General features: G+C 36.6%; 1 protein-coding gene and 1 long non-coding RNA gene across 5 annotated transcripts in view; both read left to right on the top strand.

Annotated features, from left to right (window-relative positions):
• LOC147581031 (uncharacterized) overlaps positions 1 to 27,773 on the top strand; it is a 372,192-nt gene that overhangs the window by 251,965 nt on the left and 92,454 nt on the right. The window lies entirely within an intron of this gene.
• SLC17A5 (solute carrier family 17 member 5) overlaps positions 1 to 27,773 on the top strand; it is a 48,517-nt gene that overhangs the window by 4,800 nt on the left and 15,944 nt on the right. For 2 of the 4 annotated variants that reach the window (XM_086707242.1, XM_025925587.2), the window contains exons 2-9: positions 2,602 to 2,798; positions 4,525 to 4,758; positions 7,954 to 8,041; positions 10,415 to 10,501; positions 11,290 to 11,408; positions 14,220 to 14,378; positions 19,129 to 19,261; positions 20,853 to 21,000. In XM_086707242.1, coding sequence (XP_086563368.1) covers positions 2,602 to 2,798; positions 4,525 to 4,758; positions 7,954 to 8,041; positions 10,415 to 10,501; positions 11,290 to 11,408; positions 14,220 to 14,378; positions 19,129 to 19,261; positions 20,853 to 21,000 — 1,165 coding nt within the window. Of the gene's footprint in view, positions 1 to 1,952; positions 2,079 to 2,601; positions 2,799 to 4,524; positions 4,759 to 7,953; positions 8,042 to 10,414; positions 10,502 to 11,289; positions 11,409 to 14,219; positions 14,379 to 19,128; positions 19,262 to 20,852; positions 21,001 to 27,773 lie in introns of those variants that run through there. The other 2 variants (XM_086707241.1, XM_086707244.1) reach the window with 2 other exon arrangements.

The raw sequence follows: 27,773 nt of genomic DNA, 5'->3' as shown, positions 1-27,773 counted from the left end.
CCAAATAAAGCATCACATGGGGAGAAACTGATTACAATAAAATATGGTAACTGCAAATAGGATAGAAAGGAGTAATAACATTACAAGTCAGAATAGCATAAAATAAAGTTGTCTGGACTAATTAGTAAGCTGAATTACTAGTAACTTACCCCCTTCCTTTCACTTACTGCCACATCTAATATGTAGGCAAGGCCAGTCAGTTCTGCTTTTAAATTTATCTTAAATCTGCCCATTTCTCTCCATTGCCTCTGCTTTATCCTAGTTAAAGCCACCTTCATCTCAGGGCGCCTGGGTGGCTCAGTCAGTTAAGCAGCCGACTTCGGCTCAGGTCATGATCTCACAGTCTGTGAGTTCAAGCCCCACGTCAGGCTCTGTGCTGACAGCTCAGAGCCTGGAGCCTGTTTCAGATTCTGTGTCTCCCTCTCTCTGACCCTCCCCCGTTCATGCTCTGTCTCTCTCTGTCTCAAAAATAAATAAACTTTAAAAAAAAAAAAAAAGCCACCTTCATCTCTTTCCTGAAAAACTCTAATAGTCCCTTAAGTGATTTTTCTGAGTCTACATCTTCTACCATGATTCACACTTTTCTCCCTTTGTAATTTACACACAGCAACCAGAGAAGCTCTTGAAACCACAATTACCTGTTGTCACTCCTCTGCTGAAGTAGGTAATGAACTTTGTAAATAATACTTTGGCAAAGCAGACAGTACATATATCTGGAGTTTTCTTACTCCAAATTACACCGAGTAACACATTTTGGTTGTCCAAATTTGGCAAGATTATGAGGCCCCATCCAGATTTCTTTGTATTACTGGCACAGAGCAATGATAAAACATGCCTTGCACTATCCAAAGCCTCCCTAACTAGATAGCAGCCCATTGGTTGAAGCAGAGAGCAAACATTTCTAGATTCAGGTAACACAGACAGCATGAATGGAGCTTTAGAAATACAGTTCTCACAGATCTAGGTCTAACAATGGCAGTGGTGCCATAATTCTAATAGCTGTACTCCTCCAAAAGGAGTCAATTGAAAAGTTCTGTCATAAGTGATGTAATGCCTACACAGAAGAAACACTGATAGCAGTTGTTAAGTGTCTGAAGGCTTATAGGAAAGTGAGTTTGATCATAGTATTTAAGAACATCCCTAAGTATAGTCATGCCATATTCATTAATGCTTCAGTCTGAATCAGTACCAAGACCTTTGTACTCTGAAAAACATATTTTTGTTTGAGGGTAGGTAAATGAAAACACCAGGATTCCTGAGTAGGGGAAAAATGTGTATGTAGTATTAATATGTAATTACCCAAATAAAGCATACTTATATTCATATATAGGTATTGAACCAAGTAAAACAGATGCTCATGTCTTTCAACAGCTATTTCTCTCTCAGTGCTCACCAAACTTAAAGGTGTAAGACCCTGGATTAGCCACTCTCTCTGTCACTAAGGGATCAATCAACCTTAACTTCCTAAATTCCTGTCCCCTCTCCAATTCTGCAACTCAGTAAAAGAAGCAAAAGACAGGGGCGCCTGGGTGGCGCAGTTGGTTAAGCGTCCGACTTCAGCCAGGTCACGATCTCGCGGTCCGTGAGTTCGAGCCCCGCATCAGGCTCTGGGCTGGTGGCTTAGAGCCTGGAGCCTGTTTCTGATTCTGTGTCTCCCTCTCTCTCTGCCCCTCCCCCGTTCATGCTCTGTCTCTCTCTGTCCCAAAAAAAAATAAATAAACGTTAAAAAAAAAAAATTAAAAAAAAAAAAGAAGCAAGAGACAGAATAATGTGCATACGCCTGTAATTATAGTAAAAAATAGATCAAAACTCCTCCTCTCACATGATCTTTCTTTCATTGGTTCCTCCAGCCATTCCGCCTTCATTTTTTTTTTTTTATCCTTGTGGTACCTTCACTTACTTCCTTTTTTAATGTGGGCCCTTTAAGCATGAGCAACTGAGCAACTGTCACAGATGCTGCAACTGTCATAGATTCTGCAAGTTTGCTTCTGGATTCTTAAACACATTTAGTTTAGGAGGACCTTAAGTGTTAATCATGGCTTCTGATTCAAACCCAGCCTCTGAGGATACTTTTCAAGGTAAGAAATTTATCAAGAGGAATTTCAGGCCCTAGCCTTGGCAGGAAATTTTTGTGCTGTGCTACAATTACAGTGAGATGGCCACTAATCCATAGTCAGTAGTATGTGTGCTATGCTGTGGTGAATACTCTAGTACTTATCGGCCATGATTTAGATAGTTTTTCAGAAATAGTGATGCCATTAAACCCCTTATCTGTTTTTCTCATATCTTTGTCAACTGACAGTTCTGAGGCTGTAATGGAGATCTTTCTGAGCAGAGTTGGTAAAGCTATTGCCTTCGTGTTTTAAAAAACTGTCTTATAGTTCAGGCTCTCATGTGTTACATGTTTATCAAAACTACAGCTGCTGAGAACAAATTCTCTTTGATAAATGTTTTCAGATATGCTCAACCTGAGATTATTCTCAGAAAAATATTCATGATTTATGAATTTGTGTACTTCTAAAAAGTAACCTTTTTAGTAATTTAGACAATATCATCTAAGTTATTCTTCTAGTGAAAGTTGTCCCCCAATATTTATTTCAGCTCCAGTGTGCGGCTCTGCTCGTTATAACTTAGCAGTGTTGGCGTTTTTTGGTTTCTTCGTTCTCTATGCATTACGGGTGAATCTGAGCGTGGCATTGGTGGATATGATAGATTCAAATACGACTTTAGCAGATAATAAAACTTCCAAGGAGTGTGCAGAGCATTCTGCTCCCATAAAAGTTCTTCATAATCAAACGGTAAGTGCTACTTTATAAACAGTCTTATTCCTAAAATATGACCAAGTTAAAATACTGAAAAGTCTTTCTGCATCCTATAGAAACCATCAACACTTGATTCATGTAAGCTGAGTCTTTTTCCTTTGTGTTTTTCCAAGCACTAGTTGAACAGTAACATAACTACAGCTACTGCTACTTGGTGTAATACACCTTGATCTGTTTGAAAAGTAGTTTTTCAGTTTCCTCTATAAACATACCAATCATCCTTGAAGATAATTTGGAAAAACCCGTTTAGCATACCAGAAAATTTGATTGTTTTAGATGTTGCTGAATAATTTTTACGGGACTTTTGTTCAATAGCTGTTTTGCTTAAAAGGTTATGGTTGCAGGAAAGCTTGGGTCATCTGCAGTATGAAAAATAAGAACAGGTCAGTCTTTTAGGACATTCTTTTTCTAAAACTTACGTTATGCTTAACCTAAACTGCTTAAGTCACTTTGCCTGCTTCATGTTATAGTAGAATTGATAAGTGTGTGCTCATCATTTGTTCAGAATTGAGTTTTATATACTTTAAACACTTTATTTTGCTTATCAGACAGAGAGAAAAGGAGAAAAGGCTGGTGTCCTTTTTTATGAGCATATTTTCATCCATTCCCAGGGTTCACGAAGAAGCCAGATCACACTTGGGTTAGTCTCCTCTGCCATTTATAAACAAGAGCATTCAAGTACAGGAAGTTTTTGCCTAAACAAGCATACATACAAAATAGTGACTTACCAAAAAAATTTTTATTTGACCTTAATAATGTTGCTGAATTCATATTTGGGTTCACATCACCCACTTTTCCTGCTTCAACCTATGACTTATAACTGCTGGACAGTTCATGAAATCCAATAATTCCACAGATAAGCTACAAATTAATACTGCAAATAAGGATAATTAGAGGGGTGCTTTGTATCTTTCCCTTTGGCAAGTGCTTTCGTTGACCTAGCTAAATTGTATTCATCTGCCTTATATCAGCAGTAAAAACAAATCCTGCAATTGTTCTTGACACATTGGCTCAGTGATACAACTACATGCATTAAAGATGTCAGACATTCTGATTAGTCACTAAATCTTCATCATTACCTTACTGTGTGCTGCTACTAATTAAAAGACATTTCCTACTCACATGAAGTTTATGGCTTGGTTTAAATTCTTGTTCTTTCGTCTTGTTCTTTGTGCTTGTTCAAGTGTTTGTTCTGAATTGGGGAGAGATTAATGATCTATATTTATGCATACTAATAACCAACATTAAGTGAACACTTCGTGTGTGTCAGGCCTTTTTCATTTAACTTCCCAGATCACAAATCCAGTAAGTAAAAGAGCGAGGCTTGAACCCAGGCCTGGCTCCAAAGCCTAGCTCAGCCCATAGAGTATTCTGTTTAGTAGAATTTCTGGATTGAACCTGTACCTGTTTTTTGGTCCTTCTTGGTCATGGTCATTACAAAGCCTCTACACCTCATCCTAGAGTCTAGTTTCATAAAATAGCGAGCCTTCTTGCAGTTTACGGCTTTCAATTATTTTTATTGTCTTCTAGAAGTGGCATGTCTGTGTTGTGGTGACTCACGTACCTAGTAGAAAGTTTGCAAGTTCTTCACTCGAAAACAGTGATTCAAAATTACATTTATGTGTACTTAGATGCCAATTAGACAAAAGAGCTGTTTAGTCAAGGTCTTAAAAGCTTGTTTTTATCCTCCTGCTCTTTATAGGGTAAAAGGTACCAGTGGGATGCAGAAACACAAGGATGGATTCTCGGTTCTTTTTTTTATGGCTACATCATCACCCAGATTCCTGGAGGATATATTGCCAGCAAAGTGGGCGGGAAACTGCTGCTAGGATTTGGGATCCTTGGCACAGCCATCTTCACCCTGTTCACTCCTGTTGCTGCAGATTTTGGAGTTGGAGCCCTCATTGTACTCAGGGCCCTAGAAGGACTAGGAGAGGTAATCTTTTTCTCTGTTTTGTTTTTCCTCTTAGCCTGTATCACTTTCTTACCTCCTTAAAATTATCATTCTTTGGTATGAATATAAACCAACAGTTGACATCAGAAGATAGGACTTATTTTTTAATTAGAAGGATGATTAATGGGGTGCCTGGGTGGCTCAGTTGGTTGAGTGTCCAACCCTTTATTTCGGCTCAGGTCATGATCCCAGGGTTGTGGGATCCAGCTCTGCTTCAGGTTCCACGCTGAGCATGGAGCCTGCTTGAGATTCCCTCTCTCTCTCTCTCTCTCTCTCTCTCTCTCTCTGCCCCTCTCCCCTGCACACACCCTCTCTCTCTCTCAAATTGAAAAAAAAGAGAAGTGAATAACTAGAAAATAATTGGAGTGATTTCATATCAGTGAGGTCAATGGGTTCTCAGGTGGGAACATGATGAAACTGGAAGCTTTGCTAAAAACTCAGAGAAAACACTTCCCAGGGAACACTTCACAGGTCTTCTGACTCTTACTTCAGGAGATAAGAAAATAAGTGACTAGAGGAACATCTGACTTCAGCTAAGGTCATGATCTTGCAGTTTGTGGGTTCAAGCCCCGCATCCGGCTCTGTGCTGACAGCTCAGAGCCTGGAGCCTGCTACGGATTGTGTCTCCCTTTCTCTCTGCCCCTGCCCCATTCATGCTTGCTCACTCGCTCTCTCTCTCTCAAAAATAAATAATAAAACGTTTAAAAATGAAAAAGAAAAGACAAGAAATGACTATTAAAACAGTTAAGATAGTCCATCTTTACCTCTTGAATTTTTGCTGGTTTATCTCTCCTTTATCATTAATTGATTGCCCAGATCTAAAACACATTTTACACAATGGTTTGTCAAATTGCCTTGTTTTACTTTTAAATGTGTTGTTATTCATAGAGCTTCCTCTTTGTTCTTTTTTCTGGTTCTGAACTTAGAGACAAATAATTTATCATTTTTTATAACTATCGTTGGTTTTATGATTTTTCTGGCCTTTCTGCTGCTTTGAGAATTGTTATCAGTTTTTATCTGTTTTTTCCTCTACTCCTAAGATTTTTATCACTTGAAAATTTTAATTCCTTATGTTTCATTTCCTTTCCACTTCTCTTTTGCATTTCATCATATATGCCTCTATCTTTAAATAATGATCTCTTTTTGTTTCTAACTTTGCGCTTCTACCTATGAAATGGAAGCATATATTTATTTTGCTCTTAACATTTCTTTAACCCAAACGAAATAGTGTCCTCTGGGTTTGGTATATAGAATGAAAGTTAAGGGGCGCCTGGGTGGCTCAGTCAGTTAAGTGTCCGACTTCAGCTCAGGTCATGATCTCACAGCTCGTGGGTTCTAGCCCTGTGTCAGGCTCTGTGCTGACATCTCGGAAGCAGCCTGGAGCCTGATTCGGATTCTGTGTCTCCCTCTCTCTCTGCCCCTCCACCACTCATGCTCTGTCTCTCTCAAAAATAAATAAACATTAAAAAAAAAATTTTTTTTTAAAAAGAATGAAAGTTAGTAGTAGCAATATACATGCTGTGTTGGAAAAACACTGACTAGAGTCATAAGATCAGAGTTTGGATAACAACTCCACTGTATCTAATGGTGAAACCGTAGGTAAGCCCTAATCTCTAGACCTCAGTTCCATCATTTTTAAAATTGGGACTAAACTACGTGCCCCATCCTCAGTCACAGCTCAGATGTGATAATGATTGCTAGAGTGCTTTAGAGATTGCCAAATACTGTTTAAATTTAAGCTTTGATCACTTAGTAAGCAATCTTATTTTGTCCTTATCAAATAGAGATGTACTAAATAAACTGTTTTGACTACAAAATAAGAATTACTCCCCTATTACCAGGTTCCTCTTCTCCTTACCTAAGTAAAATATACTTCGTTGCAGCATAATTTCTCTGATCCAGATATTGAATAGCCTTGCTGAATGTATTCCCATATGTTAGCTTCTTGTCTGTTTATGCCACTAATTTAGCATTATAGTGTATTGGTTATATTAATACTACTCTCTCAAGTAACCATGTTACATCTAAACAGAAGTTGTGTTTGTTCTTTTGTATTTCTCTGTTCCTCCAGTATATATCATATGTACATTGCCTAATCCATAAACTTAAGTCAGCATCTTTCCTCCCTAGCATGATTCACCATAAATATACCTACATTGTCCCTAGGGTTTTATAATGAAGTTTTCTACAACATAATCTCTGTAGATGTTTCCCAACACCTTAATCTTTATTCTGTAATGACTCATCCTGTTGTTGCTCTATGATACAAATTCTTATCAACTTGCAATGCTGCCTAAATCATTTGTGCCTTCTGTTGGTATTTCTTGCTCCCTTTTTTGTTTTTGAAGGAATCAGTAGAAAGTACAAAGTGTTAAAGCATTTATTCTTATCTCCACTAATAATAGCACTAGCTATTGGCTTTACAACAATCGTGCAAGATAGGAAGTATTGTATTTGTTTTACAGATAAAGAAATGGAAGTTCCAGGAAGTTAACTAATCTTTGTGAAGCTGCACAGTTAGTGGCCAAAGAGAGCTATGAATCCACTTCTTTGAATATACCAAAATCTATTCCCTCCCATTCTCCTCCAGCATCTCCTCCTCTCCCAAGTCTCTGTGACTCTCCTGCCTGCCCGGTTCCAGCCCCTTTATATCAGTAATTGGCATTTACTAGGCTAGTTATCACTGAGGGTGGCGGGGAAGACTATAAATGCTCTAATTCAATTCATCGGGGTTTTTTGTAGGACAATTTTTCTTGTTGATTAAGGTCAATTTGAATTTTCTTCCAGTATGCCAAAACATTAGCTCAGCATTTTTAAAAGTTATATATTGGTAGTAATATTCCCATTTCATTCAGGCCATTAATAAAGTAAATGAATAAAATTGGCCTTGAGAGGGATTCCTTTATGTCATCATTCAGTACCTTCTTTCAGATTTATTGTAACCCTTACCCTGGAGTCCTCAAGCCAATTGACAGAATCAATCTTTGTTGAGACTTCGAAAGTATTTCACTAGAAGGTATTTTCACTCAAGACTGTAGAGGCATCTCACTTCATGGAACCTGATTCTAGTTTGATTCTTATCCAGAAATTTCTCTTACAACAAAATACTCAACTGAATTTAAAACATTCACAAATCTACCTTGTATTTCAGCAGAAATATCTTTTTCCTCTCCTCAGGGTGTTACATTTCCAGCTATGCATGCCATGTGGTCTTCTTGGGCTCCCCCTCTTGAACGAAGCAAGCTTCTTAGCATTTCATATGCGGGTAAGGCAACTATTCTTATATAAATTTTGCTACATGTGTATATCAGCCTTGGATTAAAAAAAAAAAAAAAAAAAAAAAAAACACCTGCACACCAGAATGATGTTAGATGCCTCCTTTACATGAAAATTAAGTTTTAGAGATATAATTTTATTATTAATTTTTTTCTTTGGCTTAACATATAGCAATGCGGCTTACTTAACTAATATCATTTTCTCCATCTGCCGTCATTTATTTCAAAACATGTTGCCCATTCAGATGTGAATGCCACGGGTTTTTTTTTTTTTTTCTTTTTTAAGGTCCAATAGCTGGAAAGCTGAACACTTTTGTCCTTAAAGTGTGATTTCAATTTTTTTTTTTTGGTAAATGTTTATTTATTTTTGAGAGAGAAAAAAAGCACGAGCAGGGGAGGGACAGAGAGGGAGACAGAGAATCTCAAGCAGGCTCCACACTGCCAGCACAGAGCCTGATGTGGGGCTCAAACTCACAAACCGTGAGATCATGACCTGAGCTGAAGTCAAGAGTCATACGTTTAATCAACTGAGCCACCCAGGTGCCCCTTCTGATTTCTCATTTGATTGTCTCATGAGCATATCATGATTCTCAGTCTCTCTCTTCATACATCTTTTTTCTCTGCATTTATTTGCCAACATTTTGATCTATGGGTGAGATAGCATAAGCTTTATATATGAATTATAATTTTACCAGATCATACACTGAATGAAAACTTTTGGACTGACTGCTTTTAAATACATTGGCTGAGAAAGACCTCTCTGTGGTGACTTTTAAGCTAAAATCTGAAGGATAAGAATGAATCAGTCATGCAAAGAGCAGAAGGAGGAGCATTCCAGCCAACCAGAACAGCATGTACAAGGACTCTCAGGCAGGACATAAGAGTTCAAAGAAATGAAAAACCACTGTGGGTGGCTAGCACTTAATGAATAAAGGGCATAATGGCATAAGATGAGGTTGGAGAAATATACATGGGCCAGATTATATCAAACCTTACAGGCCACAGGAAGAAAAGTAGATTTGGGATTTTTTTCCTCCAAAATACAATGGGGAGACATCAGAGGTTTTGAATCAAGAGAGAGACATGATCCGATTTACATTTTAAGAAAATGATTCTGACAGCAATGTAGAGATTGATGTGAGAAATCTGATGATAGTTCATGAGCAGGTACTACCTGTGGGTCCTCTTTACCTATTGAGTAAAGTCTAAGCCTGAACTGTGGGTCAAGATTCTTTACAGTCTTCACCACTAGCCTGGTCCCTGACACACAGTGTCTGAAGTAAAGTAGATATTCAGTAACTACCCAACCTATTTTTCCAGCCTTTACCTTCTATTCCTTTCCTTTACCCGAGTGAAGTTCCCAAACTCACTCTCTGCTTCCCTACATCCATTCCTTTACTCCTCCTATTACATCTGCCTCCATATCATCTTTCTTACCTTGTTTCTACAAGACAAAAATCTCACCCGTCTTTCAGAGTCTATTGCTGCTTCATATATCTTTTCCTGACCTCTATAAGTCAGAGGTAATCTGTCCCATGTTTGAACTTCCGCATTGCCCTGTGACACTTAACACTTTCTAAGATGTGATAATTATTTGTTTATTTTTGTCTCCTACATAAGACTAAAACTTGAGACCAGAAACAATATCTGATTATTTTAGCTGCCACTGTACCTATTAAGATATCTTCTATTTGATGATGAAAATTAATTTCAAGGCACCTGAGTGGTTTAGTCGGTTAAGTGTCCAACTCTTGATTTCGTCTCAGGTCATGATCCCAGGGTCATGGGATCAAGCCTTGCATTGGGCTCTGCTCTGAGCATGGAGCCTGCTTAAGATTCTCTCTCTCTCTCTCTCTCTCTCTCTCTCTCTCTCTCTCTCCCTTTCTCCCTCTGCCCCTCTCTCCCACTCATGCTCTCCCTTTCTCAAAAAACAAAAAAAAACAAAAAAAAAAAAGAATTTCATTATTTATTTATCTGAGACAATTGTTTGTAATATATTTTGGGCAAAGTACATTACTAAAAGCTTCATTCTTATATAATCAAGTATACTGCAGTACATTATGTTTATCAGCCTTAGAGACCATATTTGAACCTTCCCCCTGGATTTCTAACACATTTACTAGTAATGTGTCATTTACTAGCTCATGTTATGATAGGTCCTATATTGATGATACATTCTAATTCATCAACAGCTACGTAGTTGTAACTAATGTAATTACATATTAATGTGTACATTTTATAAACTGTGGATTTTCTAGTAAATGATTCCTTGAGAGAATCTGTTAGCCATCTCCTTTAAGCAATAAATCTGTCCCCTCCTTGTTCATTTCTCTTTAAAGTTTACAAAATCTTTGTTGTTCTAGGAGCACAGCTTGGGACAGTAATTTCTCTTCCTCTTTCTGGAATAATTTGCTTCTATATGAATTGGACTTATGTCTTCTACCTTTTTGGTAAGCTTATTCAAAAATTTAACTTAAATCATAATGTAACAAATGCAAAATGTAATAGAAGCCTAATAATTGTTTAAAAATGTATATTCCAAATCACTGAGGTTACCAACTCCTAAAAGTACAAAGTTCTAAAATACTGACAATCTGTTTTTTAACTTTATATGGTTAAAATGATCTAGTTATGACATGATGTTAATTTTGGAATATTTCTCAGTAGAAACTGCTGTTGAATTCAAGACTTTAATGCCATACGAAATATCAAAACTTACTGTGTTGGTTATTATAAAAATTTATATTTTGAAAAGTTTTTTTTTTTTTTTCTCTCAAGCAAAGTAGAATGCCCTCACTTGGTAGTTTTAATTTTTTTTTTCTTTTTATTCAGTCCCAGGGCTTTTCATTTCTCAATCTCATTAGCAGGTTGATTCATGTTTTTAATAAATGAGATTGCCATGTAGACATTTCATGCAGAAAATACATCTGCAATCTAAACAAAAAACAAATCAAGCAAAACCAGATACCTGTGGAAATAATAGGTTGTGGACATTTATTTTTTTAAATATTTGGTAAACTCTGAGAGGCAGACTCATGTGGTTAAAATTGTTCTGTTCCCAACTTATAGGAGATGATACAGATAGCAAATATCCCATTAAGATATGAGTGGAACTTGAAATCAGCATTAAGCTGAAACCAATTTTACACTAAGTTTATGATTCCATAATTTTTTCAAGATATGTTAAAATTGCTGTTGGTGCATTCTAATTTTATTTAATTTATTTTTCTATTCTAAGGTATAGTTGGCATCATTTGGTTTATTTTATGGATCTTGTTAGTTAGTGATAAGCCTGAAACTCACAAGGCAATCTCCCGCCATGAAAAAGAATATATTCTTTCATCATTAAAAAATCAGGTATGGACTTTGGCACATTTTTAAAACAATTTCAGAACTTTTTTCTTCTCCAGAATTGAGGTACCAATTTTTTTAATAGATATTTCTATTGTGCATGCTCTGGGCAAAGTAGAGAGCAGGCAAATGAAATAAATATATGAAGTAATGGTTTGTTTTGTCTGAAAAATTACAATTCTTTCAAGATTAAATATGTGAAAAGTTACTTTTACAAGTCACTTTAAATTTTATTTTTTTAAAGTAATCTCTATACCCAATGTGGGCTCGAACCCACAACACCAAGATTAAGAGTCACATGCTCTACCACTGAGCCAGCCAGGTGCCCCTATAAGTTGCTTTAAACCTTCTAAAGTAATGATTATCAGTAAGTTTTAAGTTTGTCTTCTTAATTAAGAGAAAATAAAATGTGTTATTTATGAAAAATCTTATAGCCACATTCTAAATGTTGTTAGGAAACTAGTGTTTTTATCTACATTTTATTTGTTTGTTTGTTTATTTTTCTCTTTTCTTTTTTCCCCTCCCCACCCCCTTTTCTGTATTTTAAATGAGTGTGATTTAATAAGGAAGACAGCACATTTATTATAATATATAATATGATTTAGACCTACCTGGTTGATTCTCTGGAGTAGACCCTTAGAAAAAAAATTATGTTATTAATATGTAATATCAATAATGCACAGGGGCGCCTGGGTGGCGTAGTCGGTTAAGCGTCCGACTTCAGCCAGGTCACGATCTCGCGGTCCGTGAGTTCGAGCCCCGCGTCAGGCTCTGGGCTGATGGCTCGGAGCTTGGAGCCTGTTTCCGATGCTGTATCTCCCTCTCTCTCTGCCCCTCCCCCGTTCATGCTCTGTTTCTCTCTGTCCCAAAAATAAAATAAAAAACGTTGAAAAAAAAAAAAAAGAAAAAAAAAAAAAGAAAAGAAAGAAAGAAAAGGAAAAGAAAATGCCATAAAAGAATGATGTGTTATATGAAGCTCCACCTTTAAATCTTGGATCTAAGAAAGGTTCTTTATCAGATACTGAGGACTTAAAAATTAACATGAGAAAGAAAATGAACAAGACATGGTTCCTGTGGTACCTGTGATCTCCAGAGGGAGACAGACATTGATGAACATAACTTCAATATAATATATGCTGCTGTATAAAAAGAAATGCTCCCTTGGGGTGCCTAGATGGCTCAGTCAGTTGAGCATCTGACTTCGGCTCAGGTCATGATCTCATGGCTTGTGGGTTCAAGCCCCGCATCAGGCTCTGTACTGACAGCTCGGAGCCCGGAGCCTGCTTCGGATTCTGTGTCTCCGTCTCTCTCTGCCCCTCCCTCCCTCACTCTCTCTCTCTCTCTCTCTCTCAAAAATAAATAAACATTTTTAAAAAAATTTTAGCAACAAAAAAATAAATGTTCCGTCTCCTTTTCCCCCAAATACCCTACATCTTTGATACAAAGTGGATAGCATAAGAGTGTAGCTACCAAATCAAATAAAAAGAAAAAGCCACAAGAAGGTTAATACTAGCTCTTCCTCTTTTTGAAATAACAGTGAACCCTGGAGGCAGGGTTCATAGGCAGAAACATAGATTGCTTTATTAGCTTTTGAGAAACCACAGAGCCTCAGTGTACAGGAAATGTAATAATCTGATGCTCCAGGTTAGTGGATTCCAGGCTTCTTAATCACGCATCAATAAAAAGATGGGAGCTAACACTCTGAATAAAGGTATATTTGTTCATGGTTACATACATGTACTACTGTACTTATATGTATCATAAAACATATACAAAAATGGATTTTTTAAAGAGTAAATAAAATGAAATAAACAGTATGTACATAAATTTGTAATTTTAACAGGAAAACCTTTTTATCACATAAAAATTAGTAATGTTGTTTAATGGGAGCAGTGTTGAGTATGTTATATTTGATGACCCTACTATTATTTTGCTTGGTGAGGTAGCTGACAAAGAACTCATATGAGGAAAAGTGTCAGATTCACTATTTTCTTACTGTTCCTTTGTGCCTATGTTATTAGGATTCTCTTCTATGACTTGCTCTGTAAGAATCTTTTTGAAGACACTGTCAATTTTGTAGATTTGTTTTATTTAAAACTGACTAACAAAATCCATAAACCCACTTAAAAAGGTAGGTAAAAACTGTAATATGTTGTGGTACACTGAGAGCAAACCAGAAAGTGAGGATCCCATTAACCCCTTTGAATTGGGGAGACCATACAATATGTGATTGATACACTCCAAGGCCAACCTATGTATTAAATATTAATAGAGTTTCTTGTTTTAGAATAAAAGTGAGTATAGATAGAAGTTCTAATATGTTTTTCCACACAACAGTTAATCATCTTGTATCCCTAAGGTGCTTACACCCTACTTTGAAGACCATTTCTCCAGAAACAAACTTTCTGTTGCACAGTTCTTATAAATCATTATCATTGAGTAAAGATTCGATAGTGAAATATAAATTATAAGAGGACTTCCAATCTCATTCCTTTGCCCTTATGTCAGCCTCTGAATTTGATTATGAAACTATATTTTCTAGATGGAGAAATTAATACTGCAAGTGAATTCTGACGTTCATAAGGGATGTTTAGGGTTGACATTATAGTTATAAGATTACATTTCTATTTTTCTTTAATCTGAATCATGGATTCTTTATTGCTGTTTAATATTCTGAAAGAGTTGGTTTCAAACTCTGGAATTTACTAGTCAAGGCTGGTAATGTGTTCTGGATGGAATTTTGGCTGCTAAGGTACAGATATAAACATAGCATACATGAATTGTGCCTGTCATTTTGTTTTGTTTTGTTTTTTTCAGCTCTCTTCACAGAAGTCAGTGCCATGGGTACCCATGCTAAAATCACTACCTCTTTGGGCTATTGTAGTTGCACATTTTTCTTACAACTGGACATTTTATACTTTATTGACGTTATTGCCTACTTATATGAAGGAGATCCTAAGGTTCAATGTTCAAGAGGTAAGAAAAAAGAATCATCTCCTTCTTGTATAAAGTGTACATTTTTAAACTACAGACAGAATTTGTTTTTATCTATATAAAATTGTTGTTTTGTATCTTCCATTTTACTCTCATATCCTGAACTGCTCTTCTTGCTTCACAACTGTTCCTTCTTTTTTCAGTGTGTGTTAATTCTTGATTCAAGGTACCTTTGGGCTGGTATCTCCCTTAACCATAAAGGTCTTATTAGTCCCTAGTAACATGCCAGGATATCAGACAACAAATTCAAGTGTACCCGTATTCACTTCTCAAAGGGACAGCAGTAGAACTCGCTGGCAGCTGAGAGGGGACTTGGGAGACCTGAGGTCGCTCTGCAGCATTATTTAGGCACTGGCAGAGCTATAGTTGCAAAGCTGTATAAGAAGAGCCTTCCTGAAACTGCTGGTCCTTTGGAACCCATCAGATTGAGGCAGTTTCTATCAGAATCTCTGTGTTGATGGGTTTTGTCTTTAAAGAGCTTGAAGAAAAGCCTGAACAGGAAGAGTCAGTTTATAAGGAAAATTGGTGGTGTTTTTGCCTTCAAAGTAAAAGATCAAAGACATAAATGTGAGAGCTAAAACAATAAACTCTTAGAAAGTGTACATCCTTGTGCCCTTGGCACACCAAAAGCATAAGTCACCGAAGAAAAAAATACATAAATTCTATTTCATCAAAATTAAAAACTTTTGTGACGCAAAAGACACCATCAAGAATGAAAATACACACACACAAAATGAATGAAAATCCACTAAATGGGAGAAAATATTTGCAAATCATATTTCTGATAAGGATCTAGAATATATAAGGAATATAAAAAATATATTCCTTATATATTCTGGAATTCATACAACTCCATAATAAAAAGACAACCCAATCTTTTAAATGGGCAAAGCATTTGAATAGACATTTCTCCAAAGAAGACATACAAATGACCAATAAGTCCATGTAAAAACGCTCCACATCGTTAATCATTAGGAAAATGCAAATCAAAACTATAATGGGATACTACTTCATACCTATTGGAATTTAAAAAAAAAAAAAAAAAAAAAAACCCAGAAAATAACAAGTGCTGGTGAGAGGGTAGAGGAAATGGAACCCTTATACATTGCTGATGGGAATGTAAAGTAGTGTAGCCACTGTGGAAAAGTTTGGCAGTTCCTCAAAAACTTAAACATAAAGTTAATATAAGACCCAGAACTCCCCTGGATATAGACCCAAGAGAACTGAAAACATATATTCACACAAAAACACATGCCTGAATGTTCATAACATCGTTATTCATGGTAACCAAAAAGTGGAAACAGCCCAAATGTCCATCAGCTAATGAATGAATAAACAAAATATGGTGTATTCTACAATGGAACAACTCAGCCACAAAATGAAAGATGGCCCTGGAAGTAAAAAAGCAGCCCGGATGATGAATGTGAAGGCAGCAGGACTGACTGCACAATTGCATTGGCTACACAGACAGATACACAGCTTTAAACATCGTTAAAGTGAATCTCCAGTCACCTGTCTTCCAAAGCATACTGGGAACACTGGCCGTGGACCGAACCTTAAACTGCATCCAAGCAGCTAAGCTGGGAAGAACTCTGGCTACTGTTGAAAATCAAGATCATCTATACTCAAATATATCCGCAAATTGCATTGACAGAAGTTAACCTGAAACAAAGCTTTGGCAATAGCATGGGGTGAGTTTCTCATGAGCAATCTTGTTTTCCTAAGCATTCTGTCAGTAGAGCCTGACTATAATCTACTGTATGACAAATTGCATGGAAATTTAAAGATCATTCCACAGATGCTCCTGTTTGAGATTTTCCTGAGAGAACTATGGAAAGAATGAAATATCAATTAGTGTTGTGCATTTAATTGCCTTCATCCATTTTTCATTGATTTTTTTTAAGTTCTATGAGAGACTTTAAAACCAGAATCATTTATCTTGCATTTTTATACCAAAACGTATTTTCTTTCCAAATTCAAAGAATTGTGAACAAATTTTCAAAATAATTCTCTAATTGTATAGAAGCCTTTTTTTTTAATGAATTTCTTTTTTAGGCCACCTGAGTGGCTCAGTTGGTTGAGCGTCCGACTCTTGATTTTGGCTCAGGTCAGGATCTCAGGGTCAGGGGATCAAGCCCCACATCAGGCTCTTGCTGAGCATGGAGCCTGCTTGAGATTCTTTCTCTCCCTCTGCCCCTTTCCCCTGCTCATGCTCTCTCTCTCTAAAATTAACAAATAACAATAAAAAAATAAAAATAAGAAAATTTAAAGCTCTTGATCCTTTGTTATAAGCTTGCTTTTTCATAGAAGTTTAGCTTCATTAGTTATCCTTACTTTTCTTTTTTCTTAGTTTTTCCCAGTTCTAGTGTTCCTGTTCCCTTTCTCTTCTTTTTTCTTCCCTTTTTTCTTTTCTTTTTCCTGTCCCTGTTTCTTTTTCTTTGTTTTTTTTTTGTTTTGTGTTTTTGTTTTTAGTTTATTCTGGGAGAAAGAGAGAGAGAGCACACGCATGCACAGGCAGAGGAGGGGCAGAGAGAGGGAGAGAGAGAATCCCAAGTAGGCTCTGCACTCCCAAGCATAGCCCAATGTAGGGCTCTATCCCACAAGCCTGAGATTATGCATGACCTGAGCTGATATCAAGAGTTGGACACTTAACCAACTGAGTCACCCAGGTGGCCCTAGTATCCCTATTTCGTACAGTTCAGTGAGAGTTGGGGCAATATCTATTATCCTATTCTGGATATTAATATTTTAGAATCAATTTTTTAAATAAATGAGTATAAAAGCTTAACAACTGTGAAAGATACCCATGGATATACAAATGTTGAAGATTTATAATAATTTGTAGAAGGTGGTAGTTTTAGGTTGTTGGGAAAGTTTTTAACATTTGAACTTTAAGTGGAAAAATTCAGTAACTCTGATGAATTATCAGTCTCATCCCACCAGGGAACAAGACCAAGATCAGAAAATCCACTTCTCCATTTGCTATAGTTTATTCCTAAGTAGGATTCTGCCACAAATAATGATAGAAGCGATCCCGCTATGCAAAAAATCTAAATAGAATAAAATTTAAAGAGGAAATTACTTAGCTTAATACCAGAAAGAAACAAAAACCTTAGCTACAGAAGTAGAATTGGAAATATACAACATTTGAATACAGATGACTATAACCTATGATGAAAAAAGTTAAATCTTTTCTAAAGCTTTTTTGTAAATATTTATTTTTGAGAGAGAGAGAGAGAGAGAGAGAGAGAGAGAGAGAATCCGAAGCAGGCTCCAGGCTCTGAGCTGTCAGCACAGAGCCTGACGTGGGGCTCAAACCCACAAACTGTGAAGTCATGACGTGAGCCAAAGTTGGATGCTTAACCAACTGAGCCACCCAGGTGCCCCTAAATCTTTTCTTAAGCATACTTAAATTTAAAATATTAACAGATTTTATTGGTTTGTGCCATTAATGATACTTAAATAGAAGATTTAAATATCACTGATAATATATCTTTCTACCTTTTTTGTGTGTTTGTAAAAGACTAACAAGTGTACCCATCTTTCTCATACTATAAAAACCTTTGTTTTTATCAGATTTGTGTCATTTAGTTTTGGCACCTCAGGTGTTTATGCTGGGGAAAAATGACGAGAAGAAAGAATTTTCCTTTCTCCACGTATGTGTTCTTCATTTTACAGAATTTGGGATTTCCTAAAAACTTGACTGCCAAATCATTTCCTACAAAGCAAATAGCATAGCACATTTCCAGGATAAATTCTGTTTCATATCTTCTGGTGCTTTTATTTTGTTTAGGTGGCAACTTAAAGGAAAAGAAGAGGGAAAAATAGAGGTCTATCAACTCACTACCTTTGTCCTCTGCTCAAAGCATGTGGTGGTGCATTGTACACCTGATCTAGACAATGTGCATTTTTGAGCATTTCATTAAGCTAAACATTCAATTCATGTGGTTTTCTGTATCTGCACGTTATTTTATAATATTTCTATACATATAAGTATGTATAATTATATATAATCTATAACAGTCATATAATTATAAATGTATTTATATTTTCTGTTTTATATAAAGATAAATATCTATATGTAAAATAAATTTACCATTTTAAAATATAAATATAAATTTTAAATAGAAATATAATTTTTAAATATAACTGAATATTTATAGTAAATTTGTATATTATAATTTTATATAACTTAAAATATAAATACTATATAACACATATATAAGTATGTATAAATAAGTGAAAATTGACAAAAACTTTTCAATGGGGAGAATCTATAGGCTAATGTAATAGAAAGATTTGTCCTCTCCTACTGAAACTGCACCCCAAGTCCCAAAATAACATGTAAGATTACTTTGAGCATGGGGCGCCTGGATGGCTCAGTCGTTTAAGTGTTCAACTCTTGATTTTGGCTCAGGTCATATGCTCATGGTTCATGAGTTCCAGCCCCACATCCGGTTCTGTGCTTAAACACAGAGCCTGCTTGGGATTCTCTCTCTATCCCTCTCTCTCTCTGCCCCTCCCCCACCTCAAAATAAATAAATAAACTTTTTAAAAAATTATAAAAAAAACAAGATTACCTTGAGCAGACTAGACTGTATTAATATCAACACTATATTGTATGAATTTCCTTTGTTTTTGAGTGGTGGTGAATGTGTGTATATGAATATTGTTTTGGTTCTTACTCCCCTTCCCCCCACCAATTAATTCTGTATCTTCTTATTCCTTCCAGAATGGGCTTCTATCTGCACTGCCTTATTTTGGCTGTTGGTTATGTATGATCCTATCTGGTCAAGCTGCTGACAATTTAAGGGCAAAATGGAATTTTTCAACTATATGTGTCCGAAGAGTGTTTAGCCTTATAGGTAAGTGAAGTGAATCAATGTTTGTTTTGATTTACAATCGTTTACTGTGTTTACTGTGCAAAGCAAAATAAAAATGATATTAGTCATTTATTTTGTTCACATATTAAAACACTATGTTTTAATGCATGTAGTGCATTTCTATACAAGATGGTTGGATCTGGGGCACCTGGGTGACTCAGTCAAATGAGTGTCTGACTCTTGATTTCAGCACAGGTAGTGATCCCAAGATTGTGGGACTGAGCCCCATGTTGGGTTCCATGCTGAGCATGGAGTCTGAGATTCTATCTGTCTTTCTCTGCCCCTTTCCCCTGCTCGCACTCTCTCAAATATAAATGAATGAATGAATGAATGAATGAACGAACGAACGAACAAATAAATGTTGTTTTTGAACTATGTATTTTGCGGGTTAATATTTATAATATCCTATTATCTCCACCCTAGTCTTAACCATTAAAAATGGCTTGCTTTGCTGAATATCATTTCCAGAATTTTATAAATCATTTTGTTTTCGGCTCCAATTTTGCAGTGAAAATAATATTTTTAAGTCTCTATCCCTTTTCTAAGTGAATACATTTTAATTTTTAATCCAAAAACATTTACTGGCATCATTATATTAAATGAGGAGCTATAAATCAGAGAACTCAAAGCTACCTTAAATAATCGTGTGTTTCAGACTGCTTTCATCAAGGTAAATTTTAAATTATCTATGATAATTATTTCATTTTTTTTAAGATCTTGAGTAAGCAGGGACCCTGGAAGTCGCTGAAGGTTATACTTGAGAAATTACATTGTAGCAGGACCCTGAGCAGCTACTGCTGGAAGGTGCTGTCCTGTTCCATTGCTTGCTTGTCTCAATTCTCAAGAAATTTCTCCACACCTGCAAGTGAAGTAGATTCAACCCAACTTTCTCTTTTTTGCTTCCTGTTCACCTCCTCTGTCCAATATGGTAGCCACTATCCACATATGGCTATTTACATTTAATTGAATTTTAAAAATAAGTTTCTCAGCTGCAGTATATACAAATACAACATTTCCATTGTCACAGATGGTCATTGGATAGCACTGCTGTAGAACAGAAAGAATGGCAACCCATTCATTGAGTCCCTTCCTGTTACTTATATTTTATGCTTAAATGCCTGTAGTAAAATGTGTATATTGCTATCAATTGCTAAAACCTAGATGGAGTGTTTTTCTAACTTTATTTAATAGAGTTTATTTAGTTTATCTTCCTTGGTTATATGAATTTTAAATCTCTTTCTGTATCAACAACTATTGCTTTCTCGAGAACTATATTTTTCAGTCATCCTCTTCTTGCTCTTCCTAGAACTTTAGCTGAGTCTAGGTCACATGTAGATTTAATCATATTCCATAATGATATTTTCTTTTTACTTTTACATTAGTTGTATTATATCTGTGTTTTCCAGTAGTTTTTTTTTTTCATGAAAACTATGTAAGTTGTCTCCTAGGCAGCACAGTGTCTCTACAGTAGGTGGCAGTAATATCAAACCTCAGATTTGTACTATATTATTGGTAGCACAAGCAAATGTTAATACTGGAGCTTTCTTTTCTGTTTATAACTTTTTAACTCCAGGAATGATTGGACCTGCAGTATTCCTGGTAGCCGCTGGATTTATAGGTTGTGATTATTCTTTGGCCGTTGCATTCTTAACCATATCAACAACACTGGGAGGCTTTTGCTCTTCTGGATTTAGCATCAACCATCTGGATATTGCACCTTCGTGAGTACTAACATAAAGATCGGCTAAGATAAAGAATGACTTTAAATTCATGTCTTTAATTGTGGTAAAATATATATAGCACAAAATATACCACTTTAACCATTTTTTTTTTATTTTTTTTTTTTAACATTTATTTATTTTTGAGACAGAGAGAGACAGAGCATGAACAGGGGAGGGGCAGAGAGAGAGAGGGAGACACAGAATCTGAAACAGGCCCCAGGCTCTGAGCAGTCAGCACAGAGCCCGACGCGGGGCTCGAACCCACAAACCGTGAGATCATGACCTGAGCCGAAGTCAGACGCTTAACTGACCGAGCCACCCAGGCACCCCATAACCATTTTTAAGTGTACACTTCTGTGGCATTAACATTAAGTACATTTACATTGTTGTGCGACCATCACTAGCATGTGTCTCCAGAACTGTTTCTTCCCATGCTGAAACTGTACCCATTAAACACTAGCTCCCCGTTCCCAACCTCCCCACAGTCCCTGGCAACCTCCATTCTCCTTTCTTTCTCTATAAATTTGACTACTCTAGGAATGACATTAAATTTTGAAACAAAACTTCAGTTTACGTGATAATTAACACTTGAAATTGTTTTTAAATTTAAGCTTTTAACTGTTATCACCTCTGTACACAAGTTCCCATAAAAAACATTACACGTGGGGCGCCTGGGTGGCGCAGTCGGTTAAGCGTCCGACTTCAGCCAGGTCACGATCTCGCGGTCCGTGAGTTCGAGCCCCGCGTCGGGCTCTGGGCTGATGGCTCGGAGCCTGGAGCCTGTTTCCGATTGTGTGTCTCCCTCTCTCTCTGCCCCTCCCCCGTTCATGCTCTGTCTCTCTCTGTCCCAAAAATAAATAAACGTTGAAAAAAAAAAAAAATTAAAAAAAAAAAACAAAAAACATTACACGTTATAACTTGTGTCTCTCTACCCAGCTAGAATAGGAACTCTGAAGGCAGACGCTGTCTTATTATCCTCAAAGTTTACTGTGGTAATTGGCACATAGTGGCCATTTAGTTGGATGGATGAATGCCTAAGACCAGACCAAATTATTTATCTAATTATTATCTTACCCATGTGCAAATATATTTGTCTAACTTATCAATCACTTTCACAAACATTACCTCATTTTTATCTTTAAAGCATTCCTATAAGATAGATATTCTTAACTTATTTTATGACTAAAAAGACTCAGATTCAGAGAAGTTAAGTGATTTGTCTTGTACTACCACAGCTAATAAATGATAGAGCCAAAATACAAACCTAAAATTCTTACTCTTTAAGCCCAGAATTATTTTTACAATTCCCTCTCTGGAAATATTCTTTGGGCCACATACTTCTAGGATTCTTTTGTGCCAGTTATCATGGTAGAGGAGGAGGCTGTGTAAATATTTTAACCCAGAAGATTTGGTACAGTTAATTTTTAATGGATATGAATTTACATTTGGAGAAAAGATAGATGGTCCCCTACCATCTTCCCCCAGCCTAAATTCTTCACACCTAGACTACCACAGAATTTTCTGATTCCTGTTAATTCTCAGTCTCCCATCCCTTCAGTAAGTACCTAAAGTAAGAAGTCCAAGGAGGTTCCACATGATCAGAATATAAGTGTGCCCAGCTCCCTGATGAGTCCTTCTGCCGCTTTGCAGTGCCTTCTATTAAGGCTCATTCTTGGCCCCTGTGGCAGGGCCATTTTCTCCCCATCCCTCTACATCCTTCCCAGTTCACACCCCAGTTCTTCATTAGGCCTTTCTAGACCATTAATGCTTACTTTTTTCTCCTCTTCTTCTCAGTGCATTCATTTATAATTTTATGCTAGATGCATTTATATTAACTGCCTTACCTTGATTTGTAATTGTTTCTAAATGCAACTCTTCTTTCTTACCTCCCCAATTTGGAGGTAAACTCCCTCAGACTGAGTCATGCTATATATCTATATCACAACTTCTGCACAAGGAGAGGCACACCCAGTCCACACTTGTTGAGTGGTTGACTTACATGACCATACCAAGAAAGTAGGAGCTTCAGTGTTACATATCCACCCAACAGTGGGGAACCAAGGAAGAAAACCAGTAAAATTTAGGCATTGGACCAAGAAACCATTTGATATAAAAGGTGGTAACCTAAGCAAAAGCTCTGGGACTATAAGCTCTGAGAGCACAGGGGCCACATCTCTTATTTACACCAGCCACACCATGGCCCTGTGCTGGGTCATGGTCAATCAGGTGCATGAATGGAAGAATGAAAATAGCCTTTCACATTTAGTACCACGCTAAAACTCTTTCTAAAAAACAATTTGGGTATTGGTCTTATTGTATGTCAACACTTTACTATTATATAATAAAGTCAAATTTTATATTCTCTATTAAATTTAAATATAGAATTCTCAGCCAACATGCAAAACCCTCCATGTTATAGTCCCAATTTAATCTTTATAATTTTATTCCTCCCTCACCTACATCACTTTCTTTGTATTCTTTGCCTCAAATGAACTGAGCTACTCTTTATTCTCAAAAAATATTCCCTGACACACACATACACACACACACACACACACACACACACACACACACACACACACGTGCATGCGCATGTGTGTTCTTTTCCACCTTTGGTCCTTTGTTCATGCTAGCCTAAATACCTGGAATGCCCACACTCGATGTGGATTTGTCTCATGTCTTGTGATTCCATTTAGGTAATGTATCCCTGACCAGATTCACTGGCCTGTGACCTCAGGGAATCACATCCAGCGGCCCCTAGTGACATTAATTTTGATCACCCAGTCAAGGTGTTGTAATTTCTCTAATAACAACTAACTTTTTCCCCCTTCAACTAATAAAGCATCTCTGGAAAGACGCTTTGAGATCATACAAACACCCTGCTCCTCGTCAAACTCCCCTCATCACCACCAACTTAGACTTGATCCATGCCAAGCCAATTTTTACTATAGTGGCTTCAAAACAGTGGTATTTCCACCCTCTTTCCCTCCACATTTATCATTTGTCATTCTATTGTAAGAAGATCTTCCCTCCCGCTCCACTTCTTTTTTTTTTTTTTTTAATTTTTTTTTCAACGTTTATTTATTTTTGGGACAGAGAGAGACAGAGCATGAACGGGGGAGGGGCAGAGAGAGAGGGAGACACAGAATCGGAAACAGGCTCCAGGCTCTGAGCCATCAGCCCAGAGCCCGACGCGGGGCTCGAACTCACGGACCGCGAGATCGTGACCTGGCTGAAGTCAGACGCTCAACCAACTGCGCCACCCAGGCGCCCCCCGCTCCACTTCTTTATCTAGCATCAGCGTGGCCTCAGAGATTCCTAATTTATTTAATGAGTTACAATCCATGATTGTCCTTATCTGTTTTTATGCCCACATTATCTCAGATTTAGCCAACAGGTTCCCCTTCAATCTGGCTCCTATAGCCTATCAACATTTCCCCCTCCTCCTTGCCACCCCCATCCCACTTCCTTTTGACCACTTCTTTATTGATGCAACAACCAGATATTTTCACTGTGTATCTTCCCTGCCTTGAAATACCTTGGAATAGCCATTTCTCCAAGGAACACCAGTTCTTTTTAGTGAAGAATAGTATTTAGATACCAAGGCCCTGGCAAGGGATCATATACTTTCGTTACTAAGTTACATTGCCTCCCCTAAGCAGATCTACTTAGAAATCACTTGGAGCATTGACTAGTGTCAAAGGTTTACTTACAAATAGAAACAAAAGGCTGCACTTTTATCAAATTATTTCTTTTACAACTTTTATATGCTGAATATCACCTACTGGGCTTTGTTTTAAACCTTTTTTCACTTTCTTATCTTTGGGATATTGAAAAGTGATCCTTCAGTCCTTCATAGAATTATAAAGACCTGTCCATATTATTATATAGCCTTGTAAATCTTTTTAGGGTGAATTGTAGGGTCGCCTTTTCCCAAAAATTAGCAAAAGATGACAGCTTTAAATGTATATTACTTTTATTATGATATTGTTATTTACCAATTCTAGTATGAAACTTGTTTAGTTTCATAATAATCATAACTGTTAATTAGAGAAACTGATGGGTTAAATAGCTGAGGTCACATATCAGCTACATGTGTATGTATTTAAATAGCTCTAAAAAGTTATCTGCATGGCACCCAGCTGGCTCAGTTAGAGCTTATGACTCTTGATCTCAAAGTCATGAGTTCAAGTCCCATGTTGGGCTATTTTTTTTTTTTTTTAAATAAAAAATAGAAGCACCTGGCTGGCTCCGTCGGTAGAGCATGCAACTCTTGATCTTGGAGTTGTGAGTTCAAGCGCCATGATGGGCATAGAGCTTAAATTAAATTTAAAAAAAAAGTAAAAGTAAAAACTAAATAAAAATTAAAAGTATCTGCATAGGGGCGCCTGGGTGGCTCAGTGAGGTAAGCCTCCGTCCAATTCTTGGTTTTGTTTCAGGTCATGATCTCATGGTTCGTGGGTTCAAGCCCTGCATCAGGCTCCATGCTGGCAGTGCAGAGCCTGCTTGAGATTTTCTCTCTCTTTCCTTCTCTCTCTGCCCCTCCCCTGCCTGTGCTCACACACTCTCTCTCTCAAAATAAATAATCTTAAAAAGAAAAAAGTATCTGCACAATAGTGAATTCCACAGAGTACTATGTAAATTTATATTGATAATAATACTGAAATTAAGGTTGAAAATATGGTATTTGCTGAGATTAGGAATGAAAGGGAATAGTACATCTAAATGAGATTTTACTCATTAAGATATTTTGTCCTCTCAACTTCTCTACTCTATATCCAAAACAATGTAAATAGATATACTTTAATATTCAGCCATACCCTATAGATATTATGTTACATATTCATTTTTTATATATGCATTTACTTTCACATAATTCTTTCATGGAATTAACTACATAATAAGAAATGACTGCATATTACTTTATCTCACTAATTTATACCTTGCTAATCTAATCACATATCTGGGATAGGACCCTTCCAAGATTCAGAATTCCAACAAGTTAAACTGCATAAACCTACAGAGCTTATCATTCTTCTGGCATATGAATCTGGCAGTTTCTTATTTAACAATGGCAACTACTTGCCTTAAACAATAATACTTTTGTTAGTAATTAGAGATTTGTAGGAACAATAATTAGTTACATATTGACTAAATAGCCACTGTTCTACAGAGAAAGTAGTACCTTCTTGAGTTATCTTCATAGCTTTTCATATAATTAAAATCAATTTAAACTTTCAGAACCAGAAATAGGTGTGAATAATTATTAAAACCATTAGTTATAGTCTTGGCAGTGTTTAAATTCTGAAGTTCAAACACCTTTTGTATAGTTTCACCTGATTTTTATTTTTAATCTAGTTTACATTAAACCCTATTAAATATAAAACCTGTTGTGTTTTTAATATGAATATACATATTCATATTACATTTTTAAGAGTATAAGGATCTGATCATCAGAATAATAAAAATATTACACTGTGAGAAGTCTATTGTGATTTAAAAAAAAAACTCTGAATATATCTCTTATCCTATCTAGCAGTGTAATCATGTTTTCACATCTCAAGATTGATCATGCATGAAAGTTTTATTATACTGCCTGTCACATAGAGTGTGCTCAGTAAACATTTGCTGAAGGAATAAATCTCTGGTTTTAATCATAAGACTAAATGTCTAATGTTGAAAGTATTTACAACATACCAGAGTCTTTTGTCAAAAAACAATTAAGGGGCTCCTGGGTGTCTTAGTCAGTTAAGCATCCAACTCTTGATTTCAGCTCAGGTCATGATCTCACAGTCATGAGATTGAGCCCCACATTGAGCTCTGCTCTGACAATGAGGAGCCTGCTTGGGATTCTCTCTCTACTTCTCTCTCTCCCTCTCTCTCTGTCCCTCCCTGCTCACACTCTCCTTCTCTCAAAATAAATTAACATTTTAAAAAAACAATTAAAATAGAGGGAAAAAAATGGAGGGAAGAATTTTGTGAACCTTATAAGCTAGGAAATGCTTATTGAGTATAGTTGTTGGTCAGTGAAAAAGTAAAGGAGCTTAACATAATGAAAAACGGGCGCCTGGGTGGCTCAGTTGGTTCAGCATGTTGACTTTGGCTCAGGTCGTGATCTCATGGCTTGAGTCTGAGCCCTGCATCAGGCTCTGTGCTGACATCTTGGATCCTGCTTCTGATTCTGTGTCTCCCTCTCTCTGCCTCTCCCCAGCTGGTGCTCTGCCCCCACCCCCACCTCAAGAATAAATAAACGTTAAAAAAAATTAAAATTAAAAAAATTTTAAACATAATGATGAAAGAAAGGGAGAATTTGAAAAGCAAATTAACTTCAAGAAAAGTTCATTAAATTTAATGATAATTTGAAAGATCTGATACAAACATAACTGAAATAAAAACCCCTTGAAGCTGAAGGAGTAAAGGCATGAGAAGCCATTTCTGTGGGAGAGAAGATAGGAAGAAGCCTAAACAAATTGCTGCACAGTGACTCTGAGGCTTGTATTTAAGATTTACAACATAGGAATGAAGCCTGATTATCCAAAAAAGGACTCAAGGAAATAGCACATAATTAAAGGACTGAAATATGCTCCTTTATGCTACTGATTAGAAGAGAAATCTGGAAAGGATTTCACTTGAAGTGAGTTAAACAAAATGATATTGTTCAGTTATGTAGTTTATAGACTCATAAAAAGTGAGAACCAGGATGGATTTAGAGCAACTCATCCCTTATTAGTCAAAGTTTGGTCCATGGAGCAGGAGCATCAGTATTATGTAGG

Source organism: Puma concolor, chromosome B2 (genome assembly GCF_028749965.1).
Source record: "Puma concolor isolate L17-30 chromosome B2, mPumCon1.1.hap2, whole genome shotgun sequence".
NCBI lineage: Eukaryota > Metazoa > Chordata > Mammalia > Carnivora > Felidae > Puma > Puma concolor.
This window is presented reverse-complemented; position numbering and strand designations above follow the sequence as displayed.